The 27,056-nt window shown below is 36.6% G+C and overlaps 2 protein-coding genes across 2 annotated transcripts; both read right to left on the reverse strand.

Annotated features, from left to right (window-relative positions):
• Positions 1-12,813: 12,813 nt before the first annotated feature.
• Positions 12,814-21,424, reverse strand: LOC142162942 (uncharacterized). The gene is made up of 7 exons (XM_075220170.1): positions 20,314-21,424; positions 19,532-20,149; positions 19,188-19,410; positions 13,813-14,100; positions 13,588-13,693; positions 13,401-13,504; positions 12,814-13,306 (listed from the first exon to the last, which is right to left on the reverse strand). Exons 1-7 carry the CDS (start codon positions 21,422-21,424, stop codon positions 12,814-12,816), a joined length of 2,943 nt encoding a protein of 980 aa, XP_075076271.1.
• Positions 21,425-23,284: 1,860 nt separating this feature from the next.
• On the reverse strand, positions 23,285-26,078 carry LOC107782459 (mannan endo-1,4-beta-mannosidase 5-like). Its single transcript, XM_016603345.2, has 5 exons — positions 25,686-26,078; positions 25,044-25,238; positions 24,811-24,933; positions 24,499-24,701; positions 23,285-24,143 (listed from the first exon to the last, which is right to left on the reverse strand). Exons 1-5 carry the CDS (start codon positions 26,016-26,018, stop codon positions 23,666-23,668), a joined length of 1,332 nt encoding a protein of 443 aa, XP_016458831.1. The 5' UTR covers positions 26,019-26,078; the 3' UTR covers positions 23,285-23,665.
• Between the last annotated feature and the right edge of the window lie 978 nt (positions 26,079-27,056).

A 27,056-nucleotide genomic window follows, 5' to 3' on the forward strand; every position in this document is an offset into this window, starting at 1 on the left:
GGTATGTAACTCAGTTTCAAACCATTTTCAGAGCTTCGAATACCTGCAAACAATGAAGTCCACACTGCTTTCTCCCCTTTCTCCTCATTTACTGGTGCTAGATCTTGTGTTAACTTGCTTGTACTCGCTAGATCTGCGGTCTTCTCAATCGATTTGTCACTTTGGCCACTTAGAATTGGACTAACACTCAAATCCAATCTCTTAGTTGTAGCTTGCTTCATTCCGTCACTTGCATGTTGCTTCAGTCGAGTATCTTCCAATGGAACAGTAACATTTGCCATAGTAGCTCCTGGAGTTTTCTCTAGTTGCATGTTGGTTTCAGCTAGGTTTCTTCCCCCAGCTAAAGGTTGCAACCTTGGTCTTCCTCTTCCCCGAGCCATATCCACGGTGGTCGGACGTCGTAGTAACATGCGTCGATAAGCAATTTATTTTCTTTATAATTTTTTATTTCCATTTTTTTTAATTTTACCTTTTTTTTAAATTTTAAAATATATTTTTCTTTGTACATTATTTATCTTTTATTTCTCTACCTTTACTTCTTGTGGTTCTATATAATTGCTTGTATTTTATATTTTATTTATTTTATTATTCTATTTTTTGAAACTACACCTCCTAATATTAGAAATAACGAGTCATTAACAAGCTTATCGTATAATGAATGATGCAATTAAAGTGAAATTTCGTTGTTGAATGTGGTTATAAACTTATTATGTTTCCTAATCTTAAGTTATAGTGGAACTTACTATTATTATGTTGGAGTTTGACATATGTTAAACTTTTTTTTTTTTGGATTTTAAAATTGTGTTATATTCATGGTTCTAATTTATTTATTTTAGTAGTATTGGCTCACATTGCATGTTATTCATTTTTTATTTAGAATTGATAGATTAATTTTGTCAAACATTTGAATAATGTTATGACATTATATTTATAAATATTAATTTAATTTATCAAACATGAATTCCATGATATTTTTATAAAACTTATGTTTTTAGTTTTTGTAAGTATCTAAACTAAATATTATTAATATACAAAAATTATTTTTACAATATTAGTTGTAATTATATGATTACTAACTAATGTATATTCACGAAAAAATATACATCTTAAATACCAAATATTTATTTTATACTTATAAAAATTTATAGGCATATATTTATTATATTAACTTTTATGTTTTGATAATTACTTTTTAAAATTTAATCTAAATGTGTAATTACACTTGTGCAATCAAACAGTAAACTTGTAATTACACTTTGACAAATAAACATATCGTCATAATTATACAACTATATAATTACTAGACCGTGTAATTACTATTCTAATAATTACAATCAATTTCAATTACTTGGTGGCTTTCCAAACAGACCCTAAGTACAGGATAAGATCCATAGCCAGGTTTTACAAAGTATTGGGCTCCAGCTATTAATTTCACTGGGTATTATCACTTTTAGCCCGCGCCAGAATTTTATATATATATATATATATATATATATATATATATATATATATATATAATATACAAATTTTAAATATTTTTTCGGCTATTATTTTTACAGCGGCTATTTTCGTTTGGACTCAAATTAATTTAACACCATATACCATTAAAATATTTATTTTATTGTGTATACCTATTTTATAAATTTATTTATCTTGTATACCTATTTTATAAATTTATTTGACCCTGTATACGTACTTTATTCCAAAATAAAATGCTAAAATATTATAGTATGTTTGGTTTGAATTTTATATTTTTCATTAGAGTAATGTGATATGTTTGGTTTGAATATTATATTCCAAAGCAGAGGATTGTGGGTTGCTTAGTTTGAATACTATACTTTAAATTTGAAGGTTGTAGTAGTATGTTTAGTTTGAATATTGTACACTTTATTAGAATATTGTGGTATATTCGATTTGTATTGTATTCCAACTTAGAATATTATGGTATATTTCAGAATATTTTAAAAAGTTTGAAAGTATAAAGTGTAATACTCTTGGAATATTTGATATAATTTTAAAACTTCACTACAAGAAAAGGTGTAATTTGTGGAGGTTTTTTCTTAATTTTGTAACTGTTTCGGACCCCCACAAATTGAATTGTGGGGGTTTTAAGAAACGCCATGGTTATCATCGCTACAAGGCTTTTTGTGACAGTTTTAAAGAACCCCGACGACCTCCGCAAATTAAATTTGTAATTAGTGGGGGGTTTTAAAGTCAATTAAGGACGGGTTATAACCTCCTTTATATAATTTTAATGCTAAAAAATAATAATTTATGGGGCTTTGTAATTGTCATAATACGATTTGTGATTTTAAAAAAATAATTTTGTGGCAGTGTATAACCATCACAATATGAGCTTTATGTTAACAATAATTAATTAGTTGGGGTCTATAATCGCCACAATATTATTTCTTTTATAAATTTTAATTTGGGGGATTAATTACCCTCACGAGTTGAATATTAAAATGCGCTTTCTTCTCATTAAGAATTGCATGATTAAATAAGATCAAGCTTGTATCATCATATGCATAAACAAACAAATAAATTATTTACCAAATAATACTCATTATATAATAGAAATCAAATTTCATTAAAACATCCACAATAGCAAGAGTCACAAAGTCAAGTACTACAAATCGTACTAAAACAATATAAACTAAAGTAGCTCCTAAACATTACTACTTAAAATCCATAAAAGCAACAGTGGTTCCACATTAAATAAATAATATTCTAAGTATTTGCTTGTTGATTCTGGTAGCTGCTGCCCGATGATCCTCTTACATCCACCGGTGAAGTAGGTTCACTCTCTGCATCATCACTAGGCTGAAATAATAAAAAGCATATTCAGATGAAAAATCTGACCATTATACCTGTCACACCTCGGGAGTAATTCTCATATTGGGCAAAAATCACATGCTTACAATACCAAATTTTGAATGCTTCCATAAAGCCATGATTATCTAGCTATGACCAAGATGAGGACTATATCAACAACAACAACGACCCAATATAATCCCACAGGTGGGGTTTGGGGAGGGTAATATGTACGCAGACCTTACCCCTACCCCGAAGGGTAGAGAGGCTGTTTTCAGGAGACCTCTCGGCTCAAAAAAGCAAGAGGAGGACTATATCCTCGTTACAATTCATATGCCTGATAATAACGTTTATGGCATTCTGTTAGACAAGAAGTTATTGTATCCTAAGAGACATAATTTCTATACATGGAAGATTCTCAAGTTAGATCATACATATAAATGGCAATGCTTTCCTAAGTAACAAAAAAAACAAGAAGAATTTGTACCAGTATCTCCCTACTACATATGAAGGCATGTTTTAGATTCTTCAATCAACCATGCTCAAGCATGTACAATATTCTAAATCGTGGGACGCAACTTAGCATCGTCAAGAATCAAATGTACAGTAATGCATTTTACAGTTATCTATTATGCATCCTTCTTACGGATAGCAAATTCCATCAGAAAATTTGTTTAAGATCAATCCAAATTGACAACCTTGCTTTGTGTTTCACTGGTGAGGATGACGGAAGGATTACCTCACATTGTAGCAATAGCAATTGCGTATTGGAAAGGGAAGATAGTTCAAACAAGGAGTATTCCAAAGTTAATATAGTGTTGCTCCTCGAGACATAGTCGTCAGTTACTATTATTTGTTCCGCAAAGACTGGTTGGTTAGCACAGCAGAATCATCAGGAAGTTGTCAAAGGTGCTGTTGAAACACTCACAGAAGGTGAAGTGAAGATCATATTTGTCTCAGAAGATGGTGTTGATGAACTTAAAAACATCGTCTGTGAAGCTGGGTTGGTTTATAACCCTGACTCGGACGATACTCCAGTGGTTAAAGGTGAGGATTTTCATCAATTCAGTGATGAGGAAAGGATGGAGAAAGTAGATAGAATCTGTATAATGGGAAATTCCTCCCTTACTTACAAGCTGCTACTTGTAAAGTGTTTGAGAAAATTGCTCAGAAACTCTTCCTTCCTTTGATATCATATAAGCTTTCAGTGCAGTTAAGGTGCTGGCTAATTGGGACTTCAAATGAGTGACCTCTTGTTGCAAATAGCTGAAAGTTGCAGATGATGCGCTGAAGCTAGATGAAGAATGGTTCAGCTCATTAAGTCGTTGCTTGATATTCTTGAATGTATTTGAAGGAGCTGCTCCCATACACATACATCGGACCCTCCTAGAACAAGTAAATAGATTGTAATAAAGCATTTAAATTAGAGAACAAGTAAAACTATTAAGTTAACATGAATACCAGCTCATGTCGTCGTCTCGAATTAGCTTTGGAACCGCCAGTGTGAGGCATTGTTTGCTTGCGGCGAATTTCTTTATTTTTTCTACAACTTTCCTAACAACAAAATAATAACAGCTTAAAAAGTTAGTCTAGTATTTAATCATAACAACAACAAAATCTATTCAGATAATCAAAATCTTACAATTGTTGATGATTTTAGACGATAAGCAACAAAACCAGCCCACTGATCTCTATTCATACCCGATGACACATTGCTTAAAAGTTCAGTTCTACTTTTGGCTGGGTCATAAAATTCATCCCACAACCTATGTCTATGTGTAGCCCATTTCTTGTTCAAACTAGCATTGCAATATCTGTATGCAATGGCATTAGTAGTCCTAAAAAAGAACCGAGGCTTCAAATGAAAAAGAAAAATAAAGTTAGTTTTCTATATAATAATAAAAATCTAGTTACAATAAATAGATATATGTGTAATACCTTTAGCATTGTTTCAAAGCAGTCTTCCTTGTATTTTTTAGGAATGCCTGACGGTCCTGACCACATGTCAAAATTAATTGGGAAGAAATTACCATCAATAGCGAGTAATCCACAATATCCGGTGAGCAACCCTTGTGCTTCCCCATATGCTGCATCGTAGTTATCAAAGTCCACAATGATGTGTTCTCCAATAGGCAGGTTGTTGACCTCATTGACCTTGATCTTAATGTGCGTAGTAGTGTTGTTTGAGACTTTAATAAAAAGACAAGTTAGTCAACCAAAAGGAAAATGTGATGACCCGGCCAGTCGTCTCATGAGTTACCGCTCCGTTTTTCCCATTTCTGCTTCTTTATGCCTTGTTTATCCGTGTTATGTGGTATCGGGTTGTTCGGATTGAATCCGGAATGATTTTGGTAAGGTTTGAGACACTTAGTCTCTTTTGAGGAAGCTTAAGTTGGAAAAAGTCAACCAGATGTTGACTTATGTGTCAGAGGACTCGGATGTGAGTTCCGATGGTTCGGATAGTTTCGGGGGTGATTTGGGACTTAGGAGCGCGATCAGAATGAGTTTTGGAGGTTCGGAGTAGATTTAGGCTTGAATTGGCGAAGTTGATATTTTGGCAATTTCTGGTTGGTAGGCGAGATTTTAATATAGGGGTCGGAATAGAATTCCGGGAGTTGCAGTAGTTCCGTTGTGTCATTTGGGATGTGTGTACAAAATTTCAGGTCATTCAGACGTGGTTTGGTTAGGTTTTTTATCAAAAGCGGAATTCAGAAGATTTTTGGAAACTTAGGCTTAAATCCGATATGTTCTGGTTGATTTGATGTTGTTTGAGGTGTTTTGAAGATTGATACAAGTTTGAATAAGGTTTTAGGATATGTTGGTGCCTTTGGTTGAGGTCCCGGGGGCCTCGGGGTGATTTCAGATGGTTGACGGGGAGTTTAAGAAATTGTTGCAGCTGCAGATTTTTGCTGCTTCTAGTATTTCCGCACCTGCGGATTGGGCACCACAGGTGCGACGCTGCATATGCGGAAGAGGAGTCATAGAAGCGGAAGGAATCACAGAAGCAATTAAGGGACCGCATCTGCGAAGGCGCATGTGCGGTATAGTTCATCGCAGATGCGAAATCTGGGGACTTAAGTGATTTTCGCAGAAACGGATAAATAACCGAAAATGTAGTACCGCATAAGCGGTAAATAGGGTCGCAAATGCGAAAATGCCTGGGCAGAAGGTATAAATTGTGCTCTTCGCGATTTTGAGCTATTTTCACCATTTCTAATTCGGCTTGGGAGCTTTTTGGACGATTTTGAAGAGGGGTTTCAAGGGAACTTCATTGAGGTAAGGAATTTGGACCTAAAACTCGTTCCTATGCTATTACTTCACGGATTAGAGCTATGATGTGGAATTTAAGGGCTAAAATTGGGAAAATTAGGGCTTGTAAAATTAGACCTTTGCTTGAGGATTTGAAGGACCATTTGAGGTTGGATTTAAGAACTTTTGATATGTATGAACTCGTGGAGAGATAGGGAATCTATTGATATAAAAATTATCGAATTCCGAGACGTGGGCCCGGGGGTCGGGTTTTGGTTTCAGGATTTGTGTCGTATTTTGATTATTTTCGCTTGGACTTCGTTCCATTAGCATATTTTGACGTCCTCGTTCTGATTTTGGATAGATTCGACGCGAGTGGAGGCCGATTCGAGGGGAAAAGGCATCGCGAGCTAGAGATTTGACCGGTTCGAGGTGAGTAATGATTGTAAATGATGTTCTGAGGGTATGAAACCCCGGACTTGCACATCGTGGTGCTATATTGAGGTAACACATACGCTGGATAACGAGCATGGGATCGTGCACTGTTGGGGATTGTGATTTAGTCCGTCTCGAATGACTATTTTACCGCGTATTTGACTGAAATCTATTTGCTATCATCATGACTTGGGCTGAATGCCATATTTGGGCCCTGTGCCAAGTATTTGAACCTTTCGGGGATTTTTTCTGGTATTTCCTCACTGTTTTGACTTTTTACTGAACTCAGTCATGTTATATTCCACTGTTTTTCATACTTAGCCATGTTTACTCTGTTTTAACACTTAAATGATATTTTTGGGCTGAGAATCATGTTTTACTATTGCCCGAGTGGCTTGTGAGGATTTTGACTGAGTAAGGCCGAGGGCCTATGATGTGAGGAAACATTTGATACTGATTATGAGGCCTCCAATTCGCTGTTGCAGGCGATAGCCTTCACAAGCTCCTCGTTCCTCTCCTCCAGCTCCTCAACCCTGCGTCTCAATTGGGCCTCCCGCTGCTCAAGTCCCTCACGAAACACCTGGAACTCGGGATCCTGACGGTAGATGTCGGACATCGCCTGATGCTTGGCACGGTACTGCTAGTATTTCAACGACATCTTCTTGTAGAGGCCCGTCCTCTTTCGTTCACGACGACCCCTCTCCACCTCCAGGACGAGGGTCTAGCAAAAGAGAAAAGTTAGAAAAAACACGTCATTACTACTCCCACTACACAAAGGAAAGAAAAAGGAACCAACCTGTAAAGCCATTCTGGCAACCTTCCGAGACAACTCCGCGTCGCTCATCGTCCCAAGCGTCTCATTCTCAGGAGCGGCACATAAAGGCGCAAGGGCCGATGCAACCTGCTCGCTATTTAGCAGCAAGTTGTAACCCCCCAGGATTATCACGTGACGGTCGGACCCATCCATCCGCACCTCTACTTGGGTATGACAACCCAAAAATTCATTAACGTCCTCCGGAGAGATATCAGAACCCGACCTTTCCTCTTCTACACGAGGTCCCCCAACGTTGGACGATGCACCCCCTTCAGCGGAACGTGCTGAACTTGATCCCGGGCCGACCCTCTCCTCACGGGTTGATCTCCCCGACAAAATGGCGTCATCCATAAACATAGGCACCGGGGCCGTACGAGACGCTCCGCTACCATCAACTTCAGTAGCCACCCCCTTTCCCAGCTCCAGCCTTCTCCTTTTTCTCTCTAATGGCTCGTCACCATTAGAGGATTCATCGACGGGACATGGGGCCGGTGCCAACAATGCCGCTTCACTACCGGCTGTGGTGGCGGATATGTCTCCCTGTTGAAGAAGTAGAGGACGACCTTCCCGGACAGACTCACACAAATATCGAGTGTCCGTGGAAGCAGCGGGTCGCCTAAAGGCAGGGACTGGCGCCCTCCTCCTAGAAGCTCCCCTACCTATCTTCACAAAGAATCATACGGTTAAATAGGGTCGCACGACCAACGAGGCAGTAAATCAGTTATTTACCTGAGGATACTTTAGGGCCATAACATTGTACGAAGGCAGCCCAGGTACGAGTCTCTTCCGCATGGGGTAGCAGGCCGGTGACCCAATTCCTAAATCTAGTAACGGGCTGGGGTGGATGAGTCATAGCTGCAATACAAATGACCAAAAGTTACAATAATTGCAGAAAGCAGGGAATCTAATGAATCATAATACTTACGATTCTTATTCCATCTCTCTAGAAACCCGGTGGCGCTGGAGACGACGTGCTCGGTCTTGATGAAGAAGTATTTATGCCAAAATTTATGGCTTGCCCGGTCGTCTGTCCTAACCACCAACCCCTTTGTACCATGGAGTCTCAGATGCACCATGGTTCCCCTAAGGAAACCGGGCGAAAATAAGTGTAAAAGATGATGAGCGGAAACGTCGCATTCTGCCAACTCCGCATATTTGGCCAATAACAGGAGTACCTTGAGTGTGTACGGTGTAAGCTGAGCCGGACAGACATGATATAATCTACAGAACTCGTCCGCTAGAGGAAAGAGAGGGAGGGTGTAGCCGATCATAAATGGGTATTCGTAGAAGGCACAATACCCAGGCCTGTGAAAGTCAACGTAATCTCCCTCCGCCAATGCCATCTCCACGTGGGCAGGAATACTATATTTGACATGTAGGGCATCGAGATGAGTCTGACCCATCTCGAAAAGCACTGGGTTCGGAGTAGGGGGCGGATCCCTGAGGAAGTCACTCCGAGACAGAGGATACCTCGGTAGTAACGCCTCTGCTGTGAGAGGGCTGTCACCGTCTTCCATCTCCACCTCTCCACTGTCGGAGAAGAGTGCTGCACTCAACAAAGCGGCCTCGGGAATCTCTTCATTAGTGCGACGAGTCCTCGGCATGATTTTGTTCGAAAAGAAGCAAGCCACACAAATAGAGTAAGAGGAAGAAAAGAGTTTCCGGTCAGGAATGAAAACCAAGAGATATAGGAACGGAAGGAGGAGACTGGAGAACTCAAGGGTGGTCAAAAGTTTTTCAAAGAAATCAAATCCTTCACCTATTTATAGGGTGGGGTACCGCCAGAATCGAGTTGGAAGGTTTCAGATCAGCGTGGGAAACCAAGCACCAAACTGTCAGTCTCTCACCTCAAAAATGCGCATAATGATGATGCATGCGAAAGCTGACATCACCCAGCGTGGTGTGTACTCTTAGACATCCCGCCAAACATGACCACCACCTCTCGCCGATCACGTTGTATTATCCCGATGAGTCAAATTCCTCCTAAGGAAGGCATCAGGTCCGCTCACCAAGGACACATCCCGTTGCAACCTCAACGAGCGGAGGGACTAACTGTATGAGTCCAAATTTGACGTAGCCGCGACCTATAGTAAGTGCTGTGTGGCCAAAAGCCCACGAGTCGACACAAGGGTACGACCCAGGGGCAGACGGAAAGATGCCGCCGCGTCAACATTAGATCTGTTAGGACAGATATATCTTAATTTGTCGTCCCCCTAATTAAGATAAACCTCAGTATATAAGGGGGGTTTAAGTTTTGTAACAGGGGCAGCAAGATATATGAAATTACTCTCTCTCTCTCTACTTTTATGATCTCTCTGTCAATTTCTCTCTCTCAATACATCTTTGTTACTTCTTTACCATAGTGATCCTAGAGTTTATTATTTTCGGCTACGATTTACCCCTTCATCTTGGGTTGATTTGTTTGAAAAGAGTTAAAAAAATTTTGAGTCAAACATCGAGCTCGATCAAATTGTAGTAAAGCTCGATTGAGCTCAGCTCGGCTCCATAAGATACAAAGTTCGATCAATACAGTTGATGATTGGACGTATGTGAGTTTTTCCCCGCTGATGTTAAATTAACTTATTTTGAAAAAAAGAGGCCATGGCTATGCTAAATCCCATTTCATTCTAAATTCGGTTTGACTCGGTTAAAGATTAGGCACGATTTAGCTAGCTCAGCTAGGCTCGTTTGGTTCGATTAATCGTGTAACCTTTTACAAAAACAACATTGAATCATTATGCTCAATTGCTAAGTAGTAAATCAGAAATCAACAAATGTTAATTCAATAGCTAATTTTAAAAGTAGTAATTTTTTTTCATTAATCAATCAGTTTAACATGAATTGTTAACCACACTCTATCTTAGATTAAACTTAAATTATCGTGTTCTTAACTTAATCTCTAAAATTACTTTTTGTCATGTTATATTAAATCATGATCACAGAGAAAATTTAAATTTAATTATCCTTTAAATCATAATTTTAATATAATAGTATATCAATAAACGGAAATCATTATAGGCATCGCCTAGTTTCCGGACACAAACAAAAAGAGCTGACTCGAGCTCGGTCAAATTGTAGTAAAGCTTGGTTGAGCAGCTCAGCTTCATAAGATACAAAGTTCAATCGATACACCTGATGATTAGATGTATGTGTAACGATCCGACTTGTCGTTTTAAGAATTAACGCCCCGTTCAGCGACTTAAGGTCCCGAACAACTTTGTAATATGTATTATGACTCGCGTGTGTGGTCGAGTTTAGTTTTCGGAAGATTCGTAATTAAAATGAAAGAACAATTCTCACTTTTGAAGCTTAAATGAAAATAGTTGACCGGAGTTTGACTTTTGAGCAAACGACTCCTGAATGGAGTTTTGATGATGTCAATAGCTTTGTATGGTGATTTTGGACTTAGTTGTATGTCCGGATTTGTATTTAGAAGTCCTTAGGGCAATTCGGAACATTTCGGCGAAAAGTTGGAAAATGAAGTTCTTGAAATATTCATAAATTCGACCGTAAGTCGATTGGTTGATAACGAGGTCGGATTTCGATTTCGAAAATTGGAACAACTCCATTACGTCACTTATGATTCGTATGCAAAATTTAAAGTCTATCCGGATTGATTTGATACGCATCGGCGCAAAATATAGAAGTTGGAAGGTTCGAAAACTCATAATTCGATTTGATACGCGATTCGCAATTTCGGCGTTGTTTGACGTGGTTTTGAGCCTCGAATAAGTTCGTATTGTATTTTGGGGCGTATTGGTATAATTGGTTAAGATCCCGAGAGCCTCGGATATAGCAATTCCATGTAGGTATACCATATCAAAAATAGTAGTTCACACTTATAAAAAGAGGGGTCGCCCGTACTCGAAAAGTTTAGTAAGAATTTGGTGTATATGTCTTTAGAAAATAGTACTAATATATTAGTCGTGACACCCTATGTACAAATCAAATTTTGGTTGAATGCAAAAGTGTCCCCGCAACGCGACAAGAAGCAAATTTCTAAAACTAAGAGATAATAAGTAACAGTCACAAATTCTTAATCATGTGGCTTAATCAATCTAATGATGATGTCCATCTCGTTAAAGAAGTATTAGGCATGTGCCTAATAAAAGTTTCTTTGGTTTGGTAATCAACCTTGTTGACTTGGTTTGGTTAGGTAGCCAACCTTGTTGAATTAGTTTGGTTTGGTAGCCAACCTTGTTGAATTTCTTTGGTTTGGTAGCCAACTTTGTTGAATTGTGAAAAGTGTGTGTAAATTGTCAAATATTGTAGGCTTTAGAGGGTGAAGCTTTGGCTATAAAAGGAGAGCTTCAACTCTCGTTTCTTCACACCAACAAAGAGAGAAAGAAAGAGTGAGGTTTCACAGACAAGGTATAAGAAAATAGTCTGTAAGGAAAATAGAGAGTGAGCGATATTGTAGTGAGGTGAGAATATCAAAAGAGGGTTATTTCTTTTGAGTGTTGTAGTGGTCTTTGGAGTATTTTACTCGGACCTACAAAGTGTAAAATTCCTTATTATAGTAATATCAATTGCTCATCTCAGGGCCGTGGTTTTTTCCCTTATTAAAAGGGTTTTCCACATAAAAATTTTGGTGTCGTTGTTACTCTTTTGTTCTTGTTAATTACTGTATTTCGGTGCTACATTATTATTCCGCTTTATTACCGTGAATATTATTTCTGAAGGGGGTTTATTCCCAACATCTACCGCATGGACAATGAAGTTTCAAAATATAGTAAACACATGAGCAGACAGAAACTTGTAAGAATAGGAATTGTAAGAAAAGACAGAAACTTATAAGAAACTATCTGAGCTTCATTGATCCAGTAAGTATCCTATCTTCTATTTCATTTTCTCTAATTTTCACCTCCAAAATTTCCTAGACAGTTGTTCTATTTTGTTTGTGTTACAGATATTACAATCCCACAGTTCTTACAGTACATCTACTATAATGAAACACTGCAATATGATTTGCTGACATAAATTTTCATTACATACTTCCATTTTACCTTTCTTTTCTGTTTGGGATAATATCTTCATGTTCAAATAAAAAACATAAGATGATGAATAACAAACGGCTTAATAGCCTCATTTATCTCAAAGGTGTTTCTATTTGAAATTTAACATGTGAAATAACTGTAATCTAACTCATAAATAAAGGAATTAAAACTACTCAACCTATGAATGTCTGAAACTAATATATCATCTTTCAAAGACTTAAGGAACTACTCTGAAACACCAAACTCGATAGTATTATTGTTCTAGTGACAATCTCTATTGTGACATTGTATCAAATGCCAAATAAGCTTCTTAAGGTAATGTAATATAAACAAATAAAATCAAACCAAGTCACAAGCAATATAGTGTAAACAAGTGAATCGGATATGAACTCTATCTTCTATGGTTATTTCTGAACATACTTTTAAACAAAATAAATGAAATAAGCACTGCTAAATTATGTAATAGTGCTACCTTTTGATAAAGAACCATATAAAGTATGTTTTCTATTCAGACATGTTTGCATCTGCTGCTAAGTTAGTAACAATATTTTCCTCATTAATTTGATGGTCTGTGGCCAGTTGTATATACTCATCTCCATGGCCAAAAAACTGTTCAAGTTCTTGCTCTTGGTAAGGCTCATTCTCACATACTTCATCTTCCACTACTTCTTCTCCCATTTCGTACAAATCTTTTGGCTTTAGATGCACAACAACACTCCACCCTTTATTAACCACATCATCCACATAATATACCATTTGTGTTTGAGATACTTCTATGTAAGGCTCGTGTTCTTCACGTTCACCGGTATGAATCAATCTATCAAAATTAATACAATTAAAACTCCAACGATCCTTTTTATACCCTCTTTCTCGAGTAGTGTCAGCCCATTTACATTTGAATAGAACCACCTTGAACCGACCATTATAATTAATCTCAATTATATCTTCTAACTTTCCATAATATGGTAAGTCGGCTTGCTGTAAATTTCTGTCAACACTGCTTGCAACACATGATGTGTTAGAGGTTAAAAAAAACTCCACTATTCCGTGTTTTCAGACCTTTTTCTCGGTCCAAAGTTCGAAATTTGAACCCATTAATGTTATATGAAGTAAATCTTCTTGCATTTACCGATGGACCCCGTGCTAGAAATTTTAGATCAGTAGACATTGTGTCCATTATGTCTGGATTCACAATCTAAATCAAAAGAAAATTTGTCTTAGTCGAGTTTCCCTATTCGAAAGGAAATATAAAATCATAACTATTGAGTTCTTACTCACCCTCCTCAGGAACCAATCAACAAAATCTTTATTTACTCTCCTCTCGATCTCTATAGGTGAAGGTCTTCTTCCTCTTGAACTCCTCCTTATAGACTGCCTAAATTCACTACATAAAATAATTACATTAATGTTAAAGAGCATGACTGCCATGTTCAAATATTACAAGGATAAAAAAAGTTAACTTTGTAAAAGTTACTCACTCCACAAATGGCATGACTATTGCACAATTCAGAAGCACATATCGATGAGCTTGTAGTTTCTGCATATGTGTTAAAAGGGAAATTTTCAGAAGCTGATCCTGGTTTACCTAATTGAGGAAAGATAGAGGACATTTCAGAAGGCTCGGTAACATTTGGGTCATCACGAACACACCTAGGTCTATTGAACCTTGTCTCGATATCCTCCATATATCGAGAACAAAAGGTAAGAGTCTCTTCAGCTAAGTAACCCTCTGCTATAGAAGCCTCTGCTTGTGCCTTATTCCGTACAAAGGACTTAAAATGGCCTAATTCCCTAGAAAAATAATAGGCAATAAGTATATAAACTATTTAAATTGACCAGAATACATATGGATTTACATTAGAAATGCTAATGATTTTGTTGCGGAAGCCAAATGTATATAGTGTGAATAAGTCATAACTACTATACCAAAAAAATTATGACAGCCACCAAATAATAAATAAGACAATAAAACAACAATAAAAGGAACACCAGAATTTACGAGGTTCGGCTAATTTTGCCTACTCCTCGGACACAACCAATATTTTATTCCACTCCAAAAATACAAGTGAAATAATACTAAAGAGAGAAGATACAAATGCCTTAAGAAGATAAGAAGGCAAATGAGAGGTGTGTTTAAATCCTAAATATAAGGCCTCATTTTATAGGAAAAAATTCCCACCAAGTTTACTTCCCAACCGATGTGGGATATTGTCATATTCAACAAATCTCCATCTTGACAAAATTCCACATCTTCAATTATCTCTCAATAACAAATTTTGGTCGTGTCTTCATCTTCAATCTTCAGCGTTCAACAATGTTGATCAAATCCAAACAATGTTGAAACTTGACCGCAGTCACCACTTTTGTCAGCATATCAGCAGGATTCTCCGTAGTATGAATTTTTTTCACTGTGACTCCACCTTCTTCTATAATTTCTCGTACGAAATGATACCGAACATCAATGTGCTTCGTCCTTGCATGATAAACTTGGTTCTTCGCCAATTGAATAGCACTTTGACTATCACAAAATATTGTGATATTTTTTTGTTCAACACCAAGCTCTTTTAGCAATCCCTGAAGCCAAATTGCTTCCTTTACAGCCTCTGTAATAGCCATATATTCTGCCTCTGTTGTAGACAAAGCAACTGTTGACTGTAAAGTAGACTTCTAACTAACTGGTGCCTTTGCAAAAGTAAACACATAACCAGTAGTTGATCTTCGTTTGTCCAGATCACCCGCAAAATCTGAGTCACAATATCCAACTATAGACTGATTGTCTTCCTGCTCAAAAACTAACCCAACATCTACATTATTGTGAATATACCGTAGAATCCACTTCACAGCTTGCCAATGCTCCTTTCCTGGATTATGCATATATCTGCTAATAACTCCAACAGCTTGTAAAATGTCAGGTCTCGTACAGACCATTGCATACATCAAGCTACCAACAACATTTGCATATGCTACCCTTGACATATACTCCTGTTCAGCTTCATCATTTGGCGACATAGTAGTACTTATCTTAAAATGGGGAGCAAGTGGAGTACTAACTGGCTTAGTCTTTTCATCTATGCCAAAACGTTGTAGTACTCTTTTCAAATATTCTTTCTGAGATAAATAGAGTTTCTTTGAACGTCTATCTCTTATTATCTCCATGCCAAGAATTTTCTTTGCCTCGCCCAGATCCTTCATCTCAAACTCCTTCTTCAGTTGAATCTTCAACTTATCAATTTCTTCCGAATTCTTGGAAGCTATCAACATATCATCAACATATAAGAGAAGATATACAAAGGAACCATCTTTAAGCTTGCGCAAATACACACAATGATCGTATTTGCTCCTCTTGTACCCTTGCCGCAACATAAACTCGTCAAATCGCTTGTACCATTGTCTAGAAGATTGTTTCAATCCGTACAACGATTTTTCAAGTTTGCACACCATATTTTCTTTTCCAGCAACTTTTAATCCTTCTGGCTGAGTCATGTAGATTTTCTCCTCCAAGTTTCCATGTAAAAACGCAGTTTTTACATCCATCTGAACTAGTTCCAAATTCAATTGTGCTACCAAAGCCAACATAATTCTAATGGAGGAATGTTTTACAACTGGAGAAAATACTTCATTGTAATCAATTCCCTCCTTTTGAGCATATCCTTTGACCACCAATCTTGCTTTGTAGCGAACATCTACTTGGTTAGGAAATCCTTCCTTCTTTGCAAATACCTATTTGCACCCAATTGCTTTCTTTCCCTTCGGGAGATTGGCCAATCTCCATGTATGATTCTGATGAAGGGATTGTATTTCATCATTCATGGAAATCTTCCACTTATCTTCTTCTGAACTTTGGACAGCGTCTTTATAAGTGGTAGGAACATCATCAGCTACAATTGAGGTTGCACAAGCAACCGTATCTATGAGACGAACAGGTTTTGTTATTGTTCTTTTTGGCCTGCTGGTTGCTATTGATTCAAGTTGTTGTTGAGGTTCCTAAGTTGGAATCTCCTCTACTGGCTCTCCTTCCAGAGGGTATCTTTATTTGTTTCCTCCTCTGCTTCTTGTGTAGGAAAAATAAATTTTCCCTCAAACTCCACCTGCCTAGAAGCACCTTCATTTTGTTTGGTATCTTCTGTTACCTTATTTACCATAGCAGATTCATCAAAGGTAACATCCCTGCTGAATATTACTTTCTTTGTCATAGGACACCATAAGCGGTATCCTTTGACTCCAGAAGTAATTCCCATAAAAATAGCCTTCTTTGCCCTTGGATCCAATTTTGACTCTGTCACATGATAATATGCAGTTGAGCCAAACACGTGCAAAAAGTCATAATCTACAGCAGGCTTTCCGTACCATTTTTCAAATGGTGTCTTGCCATCAACAACAACAGATGGTAAGCGATTAATGAGGTGGCATGCATATGTAACTGCCTCAGCCCAAAATTCTTTGCCCAAGCCAGCATTGGACAACATACACCGTACCTTCTCCAGCAAGGTCCGGTTCATACGTTCTGCCACTCCATTCTGTTGTGGTGTATGTCTGACAGTGAAGTGTCGGACGATGCCATCATTTTCACAGACCTTATTGAAATGATCATTTTTGTATTCACATCCATTGTCTGTGCGAATACACTTGATCCTCTTGCCTGTTTGATTCTCCACCATCGTCTTCCATTTGAGAAAAATTCCCAACACTTAATCTTTGCTCTTCACTGTATACACCCACACTCTTTTGGGGAAAAATCATCAACAAAGGTTACAAAATAGTGTTTCCCACCCAATGAAGGTGTTTTGGAAGGACCCCAAACATCAGAGTGTACATAATCCAAAATGTCTTTAGTATTATGGATCACTGTACCAAATTTAACCCTTGTATGTTTCCCTTTGACACAATGCTCACAAAACTCCAAGTTGCAAGCCTTTACTCCTTTTAACAATCCTTGATCTGATAGAGTTTTCAAGGATTTTCCTCCAGCATGTCCCAAGCACATGTGCCATAGCTTGGTTGCTTCTGCCTCTTTGTCGTCACTGGATGTCACTGTCGCTGTCCCAATAACTGTACTACCATGATAGCGGTACATATTATTGTTCTTCCGATTAGCCTTCATTACCACTAGTGCACCGAAGCATACTCTCATCACTCCATTTTCTGCAATGATTTTGAACCCTTTTGATTCTAGGGCTCCCACAGAGATGAGTTTCTTCTTCAAGTCCGGTACATATCGAACATCTGTTAATGTTCTGATCATTCCATCATGGTTCCTTAATCGTATTGAACCAATTCCATATGAGGTAAGAGGGCTGTTGTCCGCTGTGTGGATGACTCCATATTTTCCTTCTTGAAAATCCATGAACCAGTCCCTGTTGGGACATATATGATAGCTACAAGCCGAGTCCATCAACCATATGTCTGATGATGTTGATGACTCTGTTGTAACTAATGAGAAGTTTGAATCATCACATTCAACTATATTTGAATCCATAATGGCCTTTCCATTGTTATGTTTGGCCTTATTCTTCAACTTCGGACAGTCTTTCTTCCAGTGCCCCTTTTCTCGACAAAAGGCACATTCATCTTTGTTGGGTCTGGATCTTGACTTGGATCTTCCCTTCTTTGTCCTCGTTTGATTTTGAGGATGACCCCTCACAAATAGTGCTTCTCCTTCTCCGCCCTTCTATTTTTCTCGCTTTCTTTGTTCATAGCTGTACAAAGCCGAACAAACTTCTATGAGAGAAACTTCGTCATTTCCATGAAGTAGAGTAGTTTCAAGGTGCTCGTACTCATCAGGAAGTGATGCCAACAACATCAAGGCCAAGTCACCATCATCATAAGTTGTATCCATATTTGCAAATCTGTGACCAACTTATTGAAACTGGTGATATGTTCATTCATCGTGGTACCAGGAACATAGGTGAAGTGAAACAGTCTCTTCTTCATGTACAATTTATTTTGACTGTTTTTCTTCAAAAATTTATCCTCCAGTACTTTCCATAATTTACCTACAGAAGTTTCCTTTATGTATGGATATTTCTGCTCTCTAGCAAGGTAGGATCGAATGGTACCGCAAGCAACACGGTTGAGAATCTTCCAATCTTCTTCTCCAATAACATCTGGTTTCTTTTCTTCAATAGCGAAATCTAGCCCTTGTTGAAAAATGACATCTAGAACATCGCCTTGCCACATCCCAAAATGTTCGGATCCGTCAAATATTTCTACCGTAAATTTCGCATTTGACACAATTCTTGTCATAAGCGAAGATGTCAATGATGACGTATTGTTGACACTTGATGTAGATTCTTCTTGTTTATTGTCTTCCATCTTTGACACAAATATTATTTAATAGCTGACGACACAATTCAAGATTATTTTCTTTCTGGTGTGGAAGGTCAGACTAAGCTGCAACCACAGAGCATACTCAGACAGAACCTTGACTCAGTTACCAAGATAAATCTTTTCTGATGTGGAAGATCAGACTATACTGCAACCACAAAGCATACTTAGACAGTACCTTGGCTCTGATACCAATTGTTGCGGAAGCCAAATGTATATAGTGTGAATAAGTCACAACTACTATACCAAAAAAATTATGACAGCCACCAAATAATAAATAAGACAATAAAGCAACAATAAAAGGAACACTAGAATTTATGAGGTTCGGCTAATTTTGCCTACTCCTCGGACACAACCAATATTTTATTCCATTCCAAAAATACAAGTGAAATAATACTAAAGAGAGAAGATACAAATGCCTTAAGAAGATAAGAAGGCAAATGAGATGTGTGTTTAAATCCTAAATATTAGGCCTCCTTTTATAGGAAAAAATTCCCACCAAGTTTACTTCCCAACCGATGTGGGATATTGTCATATTCAACAGATAGATTTACCTCTCCACAGGATACATATGCCGATAATGCACTGGACCTCCGAGTTTTGCTTCCTGTACTAGATGGACAGTTAAATGAACCATGACTGTGAAAAATGATGGAGGAAATAGTATCTCTAGGTGGCAAAGTGTAAGTTCAATGCGCTCTTGGAGCTTATCAAGATCCGAAAGGTTCAAGCTTTTGCTAGAGAGGGCTCTGAAAAATGAGCAGAATTCCACCAAAACTGCAGTGCAACACATTACAGATTGCCAATGGCAGCAATTGCTCAATAATAATATGACAATCATGACTTTTCAATCCAAAAATCTTTTTTTGTACCAAATCAACGCATCTATAAATGTTACTTGAGTAGCCATCTGGTACTACAACATTTTTCAAAGTTGTAAGAAATAACTTTCTGGTATCACACTTATTATCACGTGTAGGCGGCATAAGCGAAAATACAGCAAGGTGATATGTTCCATTATCATCTGGCCAAAGATCACGTTTTATGCCCATTTCTTTTAAATCCTTCCGGGCATTAATATAGTCTTTTGATTTTGATTTATCATGGAGCAATGTATATATGATATTGTCACATACGTTTTTTTCAATATGCATAAAATCTAAATTATGATACAACAAATTAGACTCCCAATATGGAAGTTCAAAGAATATACTTCTCTTGTTCCATTGCTTAGTTGCTCGTCTTGATCTTTTCCCACTACCATTCAACTCTACTCCTCTCCCTTCTTCTATTTGCCTCAAAATATCAGTTCTTGATAGTTTTAATGGTGGATTTCGTTCCTCTGTGCTTCCGTTAAAGCGAACTCGATTCAATCTAAATCTATGATTTCTTTTCAGAAAGCGTCGATAAACCATAAAGCACCACTTTTTACTGTGACGAAGACGACAAGGTTCTGTGTCAAAGTTACAAGTTGGGCAAGCAAATCCAGTATGTGTATTCCAGCCAGATAGGATACCTAACCCAGGAAAGTCACTAATTGTCCACATAAGCACTGCTCGCATTCTAAAAGATTCATTTGATGAGGAATCAAAGGTTTCCACCCCATCAAGCCATAGCTCACGTAATTCCTTCGGAGGGGTTGCAAGTATACATCAATATTATTTCCAGGCATCTGCTTGCCTGGAATGATCATTGATAGGATGAAGGAGGTGTGCTTCATACACATCCAAGGAGGAAGGTTGTATGGAATCAAGAAAACAGGCCAAATACTATAGGTAGTACTCATTGTTCCAAAAGGATTAAAACCATCACTAGCAAGGCCTAAGCGAACATTTCGAGAATCTGAAGCAAATTCAGAGTGTGTCAAATCAAATGTCCTCCAGGCTTCACCATCCATTGGATGCCTTATCAACCCATTGTTGTTACTCCCTGAAGCATTCCATCTCATATGCTCAGCAGTCTTACGACACATATATAATCTTTGCAACCTTGGTTTCAATGGAAAGTAACGCAAAACCTTTGCAGCTTGCTTTTTCTTATTCTTGGGATCCCATTTAGATGTACCACAATACTTACATGCTTCCAATTCTGAATCACCTTCCCAATATAACATACAATTATTTGGACATGCCGGTATCTTAGTGTAGTCAAGGCCAAGTTTGTTAATGATTTTTTTGGCCTCATAAAACGAAGGAGGTAACTTTGCATTTTCAAATGCATCTCTCAACAAATCCAGTATCATAGTCAATGCCTTGTCGCTTAATCTACACAAGACCTTTATATGATATAATTTTATTACAAACTCTAGCTTTGTGTACTTGCTACCTTCATATAGTGTTTCATTTCCATCTTTGGGAAACTCGTAAGAATCACTCGGATCATCCCTATGCTCTTCGTTTGATATTTCATCTTCACCCAATGGTTGAGATATCTCTACATCAGCAGCTTGGTAAGTATGGTGTCCAAATGCATCATGAATCATTGTTTCTATTGGATCTTCTGGGTAAAATGTCTCTTGCATTACATTTATATTTTGAGAAGACTCTGCCGCCTCTGTTACTCGTTTCTCACCATGAAGATCCCAAATAACATAATTTTGAGGGAATGGCTTGCAAATCAAATGATCGTGCACTATATCTCTAGTTTTCCACTTGCTAAAACCACATTTAGGACATGGACATCTTATTGTATCTCCTGCAGCCGAATTATTAAATGCAAGCTCTAAAAATTCATCCAAACCAAGTAAGTACTCATTTGTGTTCATTGGATTTCCAATCCATGATTTATCCATTGAAAACTTTTGTTTTTATTAGAGACCAGCCGACATCAATCAAGAAAGAGGAATCATATCTGTCAATGCACTGGGCATGAATGTATAGAGTATACCTCGAAAAAGCAATCCTTCATATTCGGCTACTTCCACAATCTACTCCAAAATTTCAAGAGCTCCTTCAATCCAAGTTATTTCCAGTAACGTAGAGGAAAGAAAAATTCAATGAGGAATCCAAGCAATTTTTTTTTTTTACAGCAAATAATATATAGTAAATTATGGTGAAGGATCGTATAAGCAGCAGAGAGAGAGGGAGGATCTACAAACCAAAATAAACCTAGTCAGAAAGACGGGCTGAAGGAGGAGAGTATATACGTCATTGCCGCTTTTTCTAGGAGAAGTTTATAGAGACAATTCACTAAATAAAAGAAAAATAAAATAAAATCTTCAATACAATTTTTTTTTAAAATTTATTAACGATGTTATATGTGGAGTTTTCTTTCTTTCCAAAATATGTGGAGGTTAATATCCTCAAACCTTCAAATATGGTATAAAAACATGATACTATTATTGTGATGTTTTTAAATCTTCACAAAATTGAACTAATTTGTGTCAGTTGTCAAAGCCTCCACAAATTGATGCAATTTGCAGGGTTAACTATAACCCCACAATATGACCCCCTCAAATTTACCCTTTTTTTGTAGTGCTTAGATATATCATGAAAGTGAATTTTACAAATAAGTATACGAGTTTCCCTTAAGAAAATTCAGAAAGGAAAAAAAGGTAGTAATAGATTATTGGAAAATTATAACAGCATGAGATTCAACATATAAAGTTGCAGAAAATATGCAGTGCGTAGATTATTATGATGATGTACGAGAGAAAACGATCAAGGGATTTTGATGACATCACGGTAACATAGGCGAAGCCACCTTTTGCTAAGGATGAACCACCCTTCATTGAAATATTATAAAAAAATACATTATATATATAAATAAAAATATTAATTTTAGATGTATAAAATATATATTGAATATCCTTTGTCAGAATTTATGAATATCACTTAGAGTCGTGACATCAGTGTGATAGCTTAACAGATTGATGGCTCTTTATTTGCATCATCAACTATAACCAACACATGAAATATAATCCTACTAGTATATGATTTGCTGATTTATGGCTATATGCCAACGATTTTCGTTGTCCTATGATTAGTTTCCCAGTACCTGCCTCATCCTTTTCATTTTCTTTTTATCTAAAGTTATTTTAAATAATTCGTGAGTAGTACTTATCTTTTTTCACACTAACAAAAAGAATTGGTTTGTTTTGATACCTATAGGGGATGCCCAATACGTAAATGACACTTGACACAAGTCACTATAAGTTAATATATACTTGTGTTTAAGTCATTATTCTACTGTAGTACATATAAAAGTCTTAAGAAGGAACTTTGGAGAAACGACTAAAGTTATCTTCATGTAACATATAAGTTACGTGTTCGAATCGTGGAATTAGTTATTGATGCTTATATTAGAGTAGGCTGCTTATAACACATTTTTTTGAGATGCGGCCTTTCTCAAACCCTACGTAAACACGGAATACTTTATACACCAAACTACCTTTATCTTAAGTTTAAGGTGCATCAACGTGTAATTAATGTTACGTAGTTTTTTATAATGTTGATATGCTTCTCATTATGTCAATAGAAATTAGTGACTTAAGGCGTTGTCGCATGTGTTTATATATTTAACTTTTGTTGTGGTATGATTAAAATTACACCTACACTAAACTTCAAACTCTTAAGTCCTGAATTCCATATAGCATCAAACTAAAATAACAGAAACATGAAATAAATTTACTCCTTTAACAAGCGTGTAGAAATGTAAGAAAAATATCATCAAGAGATTAATCAACCTTAATTACATTAACTTCTGCTAATTCGGTTCCAAATTAAACTTTTAGGTTGCAATATTACAGATTAAACATAATAATACTCAGGAATATTAACCAGAGCAACAAAAACAGTTGAAACTAGATAGCTTAAAAATAAATCGGACCTAAAAATCATCTAATTAAGCCACACAGATTATTTGCACCGTATGGTCTTTTTTAGGCCACTCTTTAAATTCTCTCCCCGTTAGCTAAATGAACTAAATTTGCTCAAATATAGCCCACTGAACTAGTAAGAGACATCATTTAAAAAGTAGCCAAAAAGGGCCATTTATGCAAATAATCACATGGAACTGCTTTATTTGGATGACCTCATCGACCAAAACGATGATGTCCCACTCCCAATGGGTGATGTCCAACACCTAATGGATGATGGCCATGAATAGGAACTCCATTTGACTGGCTAAAAGGATAAACATGAGGGCTATTAACCAAATGAGCCAAAGCTGTCATGGCATGAGATTGGCCTGAAATGAGTCCTGCAGTTGAAGGATTTTGGGCTAAGATAATTGAGTAACCGTCGTCAAAATTGCTCATGTCTTGTGCTACCAGTTGCCATATTAAGCTTCCTGCCATAGTTCCTCCCGCTTTCGCGAAATTATACACATTTCTGTAAACTGAACTCATGAATGTGTCTCTTACATTTTGATTGTATCCTGGATCTTTGCTAGACTTTCCAAATTCAGCTAGCACCAATGGCTTCTTTAATATTGTTCTTGAATCTTGCCAATGACTTGTCATCCACCTTTGCATGAATACTCCTTGAGCATCATCACTTTGTCCTGACAACCTGTTAAAATTAAACAAAAATTTCTACCATTATCCTTTTATTTAATAACAACTTAAATTTCATTTTGAACTAATTACCAAAATCTTGTATAATATTGAATTGTTGTCTTTGTGTGACTTATTGGTTACCTGTTCAAACAGTGAAATCAGCTATTGATGCTTGCATTAGGGTAAACTCCCTACATTACACTCCCTTAGGGTGCGGTCCTTCCCCGACAATTCCCCGACCCTTTGTGAACGCGAGATGCTTCGTGCAACCTTTTTTTATTTATTTAATGTTGTTTGATTAACATTTTGTTTTGCTTTAGGGAAGTTAATTACTCTGTATGTGAGGTATAAAAGAGATGTTTATTTACCATTGGTCAGTATATGCATGTATAGTGGCAAAGTCGATCTCCCTAATAAGATTGCTGCTGATGAAATCTGTTCCAACTTGGTAACCAGGATTAAACTGTTTCTTTTCAGGCATTGAGTCGCCATAAAATCCCTCCATTCCTATCTCCAGCAAGTGTTTTCTGTCCAGTGATTTTACAAAACTAGCCATCCCCTGAACCCATCCCTGTAAAATCACATCATATATATATATATATATAGTTAGCAAAAAAAAAACATGAGACATTATTATAAGAACATAACAGATGATTAATTTTGTGCCTGTTTTTACTCACATGAACTGTTTTCCCAGAATAATCAGCATCGCAACGAGGCTCATTCATAAGTTCCCATGCCATTATTGTTGTGTCATCCCTGTATGCTATTCCAGTCATGGTATTGACTCTTGTCACTACTTTCTGTAGCACAATATTTTTTAAAAAAATAAAAAAATCAGTTAGTTCCATATAAAATATACTAAATCTACCACAATTTTTTATTCAAATATTCATGGTGTCATTTTTCCTACCTTAACATGGTTCTTGTAATAATCTTTAAGAACTGGATGAGTATAAAAATCATCATCACTGTTAATCTGAATTCCTGCATTTCTCCCCCATTGAGCATATTGATTTCTTCCTCCAAAATCTTTGTAGTTATTCACAAAGCTCAATATTAAACGTATACCATACTTTTTTGCTTCCGAGATCACAAAATCCAATCCCTATCACAAATAATTAATCCATGTTATAAGCCATAACATAAGAAAAATATCACATAGTAAAGAAAACAAGAAACTTATTAGTCTATCGACCTGAAAAAGATTTACGTAAAAGTTATATGCATTGACAATGTAAATATGTAATTTAACCTATTATAGTAACACGTGGTTCACCATGTGTACTGGAATACTAATTAATGCTAGCTATAATTTTTTTTTTTTTTTTGAAGAATTACCTAAATAGCCGTCCACCAAAACCACATAAACAAAAAAAAGTCTGCAGATGTATAATATATGTATAATTCATGTATAATATGTATATAATCGTGTATAATATATGTACACTGACTAGGAAAAATAAACAGAAAATCTAGTCGGCTATTTATATAAAGAACCCTAAAAATATATAAACATCTTATTACATTGTCAGTGCATAGAACTTAAGCTGACCTGAAAAACACGTTCATCGTAGACTCCAGGAGATATTTGTAATGCAGTATCACCTCCATCGCTAAAAGCCCAAGTCCTGCATACAGAAAGGCTAGCAGCAGAGGCTTCCTGAAAAACCTCTGAGACTTTGTATCTCTCAGTTGGATCAGCTGCAACATGCATTAGCCAATACGAGTTGAAACCATTGAATAGAAATGGTGATCCATTTAGTACAAAATGGGCTCCTTTTGTTCTAACAAACCCTAATTTATTAAGATTCCTAGCTTCTGTTGCAATAGCTAGGAGGAGGAGGAGGGCAAAGAATGAGCTTAATGCTCTAGTAAAAGAAGCCATTTATTAGTTTCTTAAAAACAATGTATTGCTATAGTTTCTATAATGGGAAGAATGATTTGAGTACCAAAAGAGATGTTTGTAGGACTATTTATAGTTATTTAGAGCAAGGAAACCTTACTAAAAATAGAAAAAAAAGAAGTTGATGAAGTAATTAGGAGGATTTTCAGGGAGGAATTAAATCCTAGTTGATAGTGCTGGTTTACTAAATTTGGCAAAAACGATTTTTTTTTTATCTTTAATTTAGTTTCAAGATTTTGTGGAAAGCTGACAGAAGTTGAAAGTTCAGTTGAAGGAAAAAGGGAAGATATATATAAAAAAAATTAATCAAAAGAATGAAAGAATTGAAAAATGAAACAGAGGTGATGTCTTACATGTGCTTATCCATGTGCCTAAATTTTAAGTATGATAAATTCATAGGGAAATTGAGAACTCCTTAATATAGTTGAATAACTTAGAAAATAATACCTCATTATTTGAAGCCAAGAAAAGCTGAAATGATCAGCTCATAACTTGGAGAGATTTAGGAGGATATGCATGTGAAATTGGAGGAGAAACAGGAATGAATTTGATGGTGTTTAGTTGGAAAATGCTTAGTTAGAAACAGCAGAAGTGGTGTTCTCTAACAGAAACTCCATAAAATATGCATGAAAGAACCAAAATACTTCCTCCATCCCATTTTATGTGACAGTGTTCGTCAGACTGAATACAAAATTTAAGAAAAAATAAATGGCTTTAGAAATATGTGATTCAAAATAAGTCATAGATATTGTGTGGCTATAAATTATTTGATTGTAAGTAAAACTGGAAGTTTAAGTAGTTTCATTCTTTTAGCGACAGACTAAAAAGGAGAGTGTGCTAGCTACATAAAATAGGACAGGGATAATGAGTCGATTGACGATTAGAACATATATAACCCTCTCCTCGACTCTCCGGGCAGTGGCGAAACCACATATATTGAAGGTCATCGGAAAATTAAACTGTGTAGTAATGCATTTTTTTTAATATGTGTGTGTGTGTATATATGAACAGATTATGTTA

The sequence above is a fragment of the Nicotiana tabacum genome, chromosome 8 (assembly GCF_000715075.1).
Source record: "Nicotiana tabacum cultivar K326 chromosome 8, ASM71507v2, whole genome shotgun sequence".
Taxonomy (NCBI): domain Eukaryota; kingdom Viridiplantae; phylum Streptophyta; class Magnoliopsida; order Solanales; family Solanaceae; genus Nicotiana; species Nicotiana tabacum.

Bases quoted from the DNA above. Each gene is read 5' to 3' on its own strand.
- LOC142162942 (XM_075220170.1), bottom strand. From the start codon at position 21,424: ATGGATAAATCATGGATTGGAAATCCAATGAACACAAATGAGTACTTA. The intron at 13,694-13,812 runs GTGCAATAGTCA...TATTTTATGTAG, and splicing joins TCGATATGTGCTTCTGAATT to TGAATTTAGGCAGTCTATAA. The intron at 13,307-13,400 runs GTTCAAATTTCG...TGTTGCAAGCAG, and splicing joins ACTTCATATAACATTAATGG to TGTTGACAGAAATTTACAGC.
- LOC107782459 (XM_016603345.2), bottom strand. From the start codon at position 26,018: ATGGCTTCTTTTACTAGAGCATTAAGCTCATTCTTTGCCCTCCTCCTC. The intron at 24,934-25,043 runs GTAGGAAAAATG...ATTGTGCTACAG, and splicing joins ATTACAAGAACCATGTTAAG to AAAGTAGTGACAAGAGTCAA. The intron at 24,702-24,810 runs GTGAGTAAAAAC...GTGATTTTACAG, and splicing joins ATTCTGGGAAAACAGTTCAT to GGATGGGTTCAGGGGATGGC.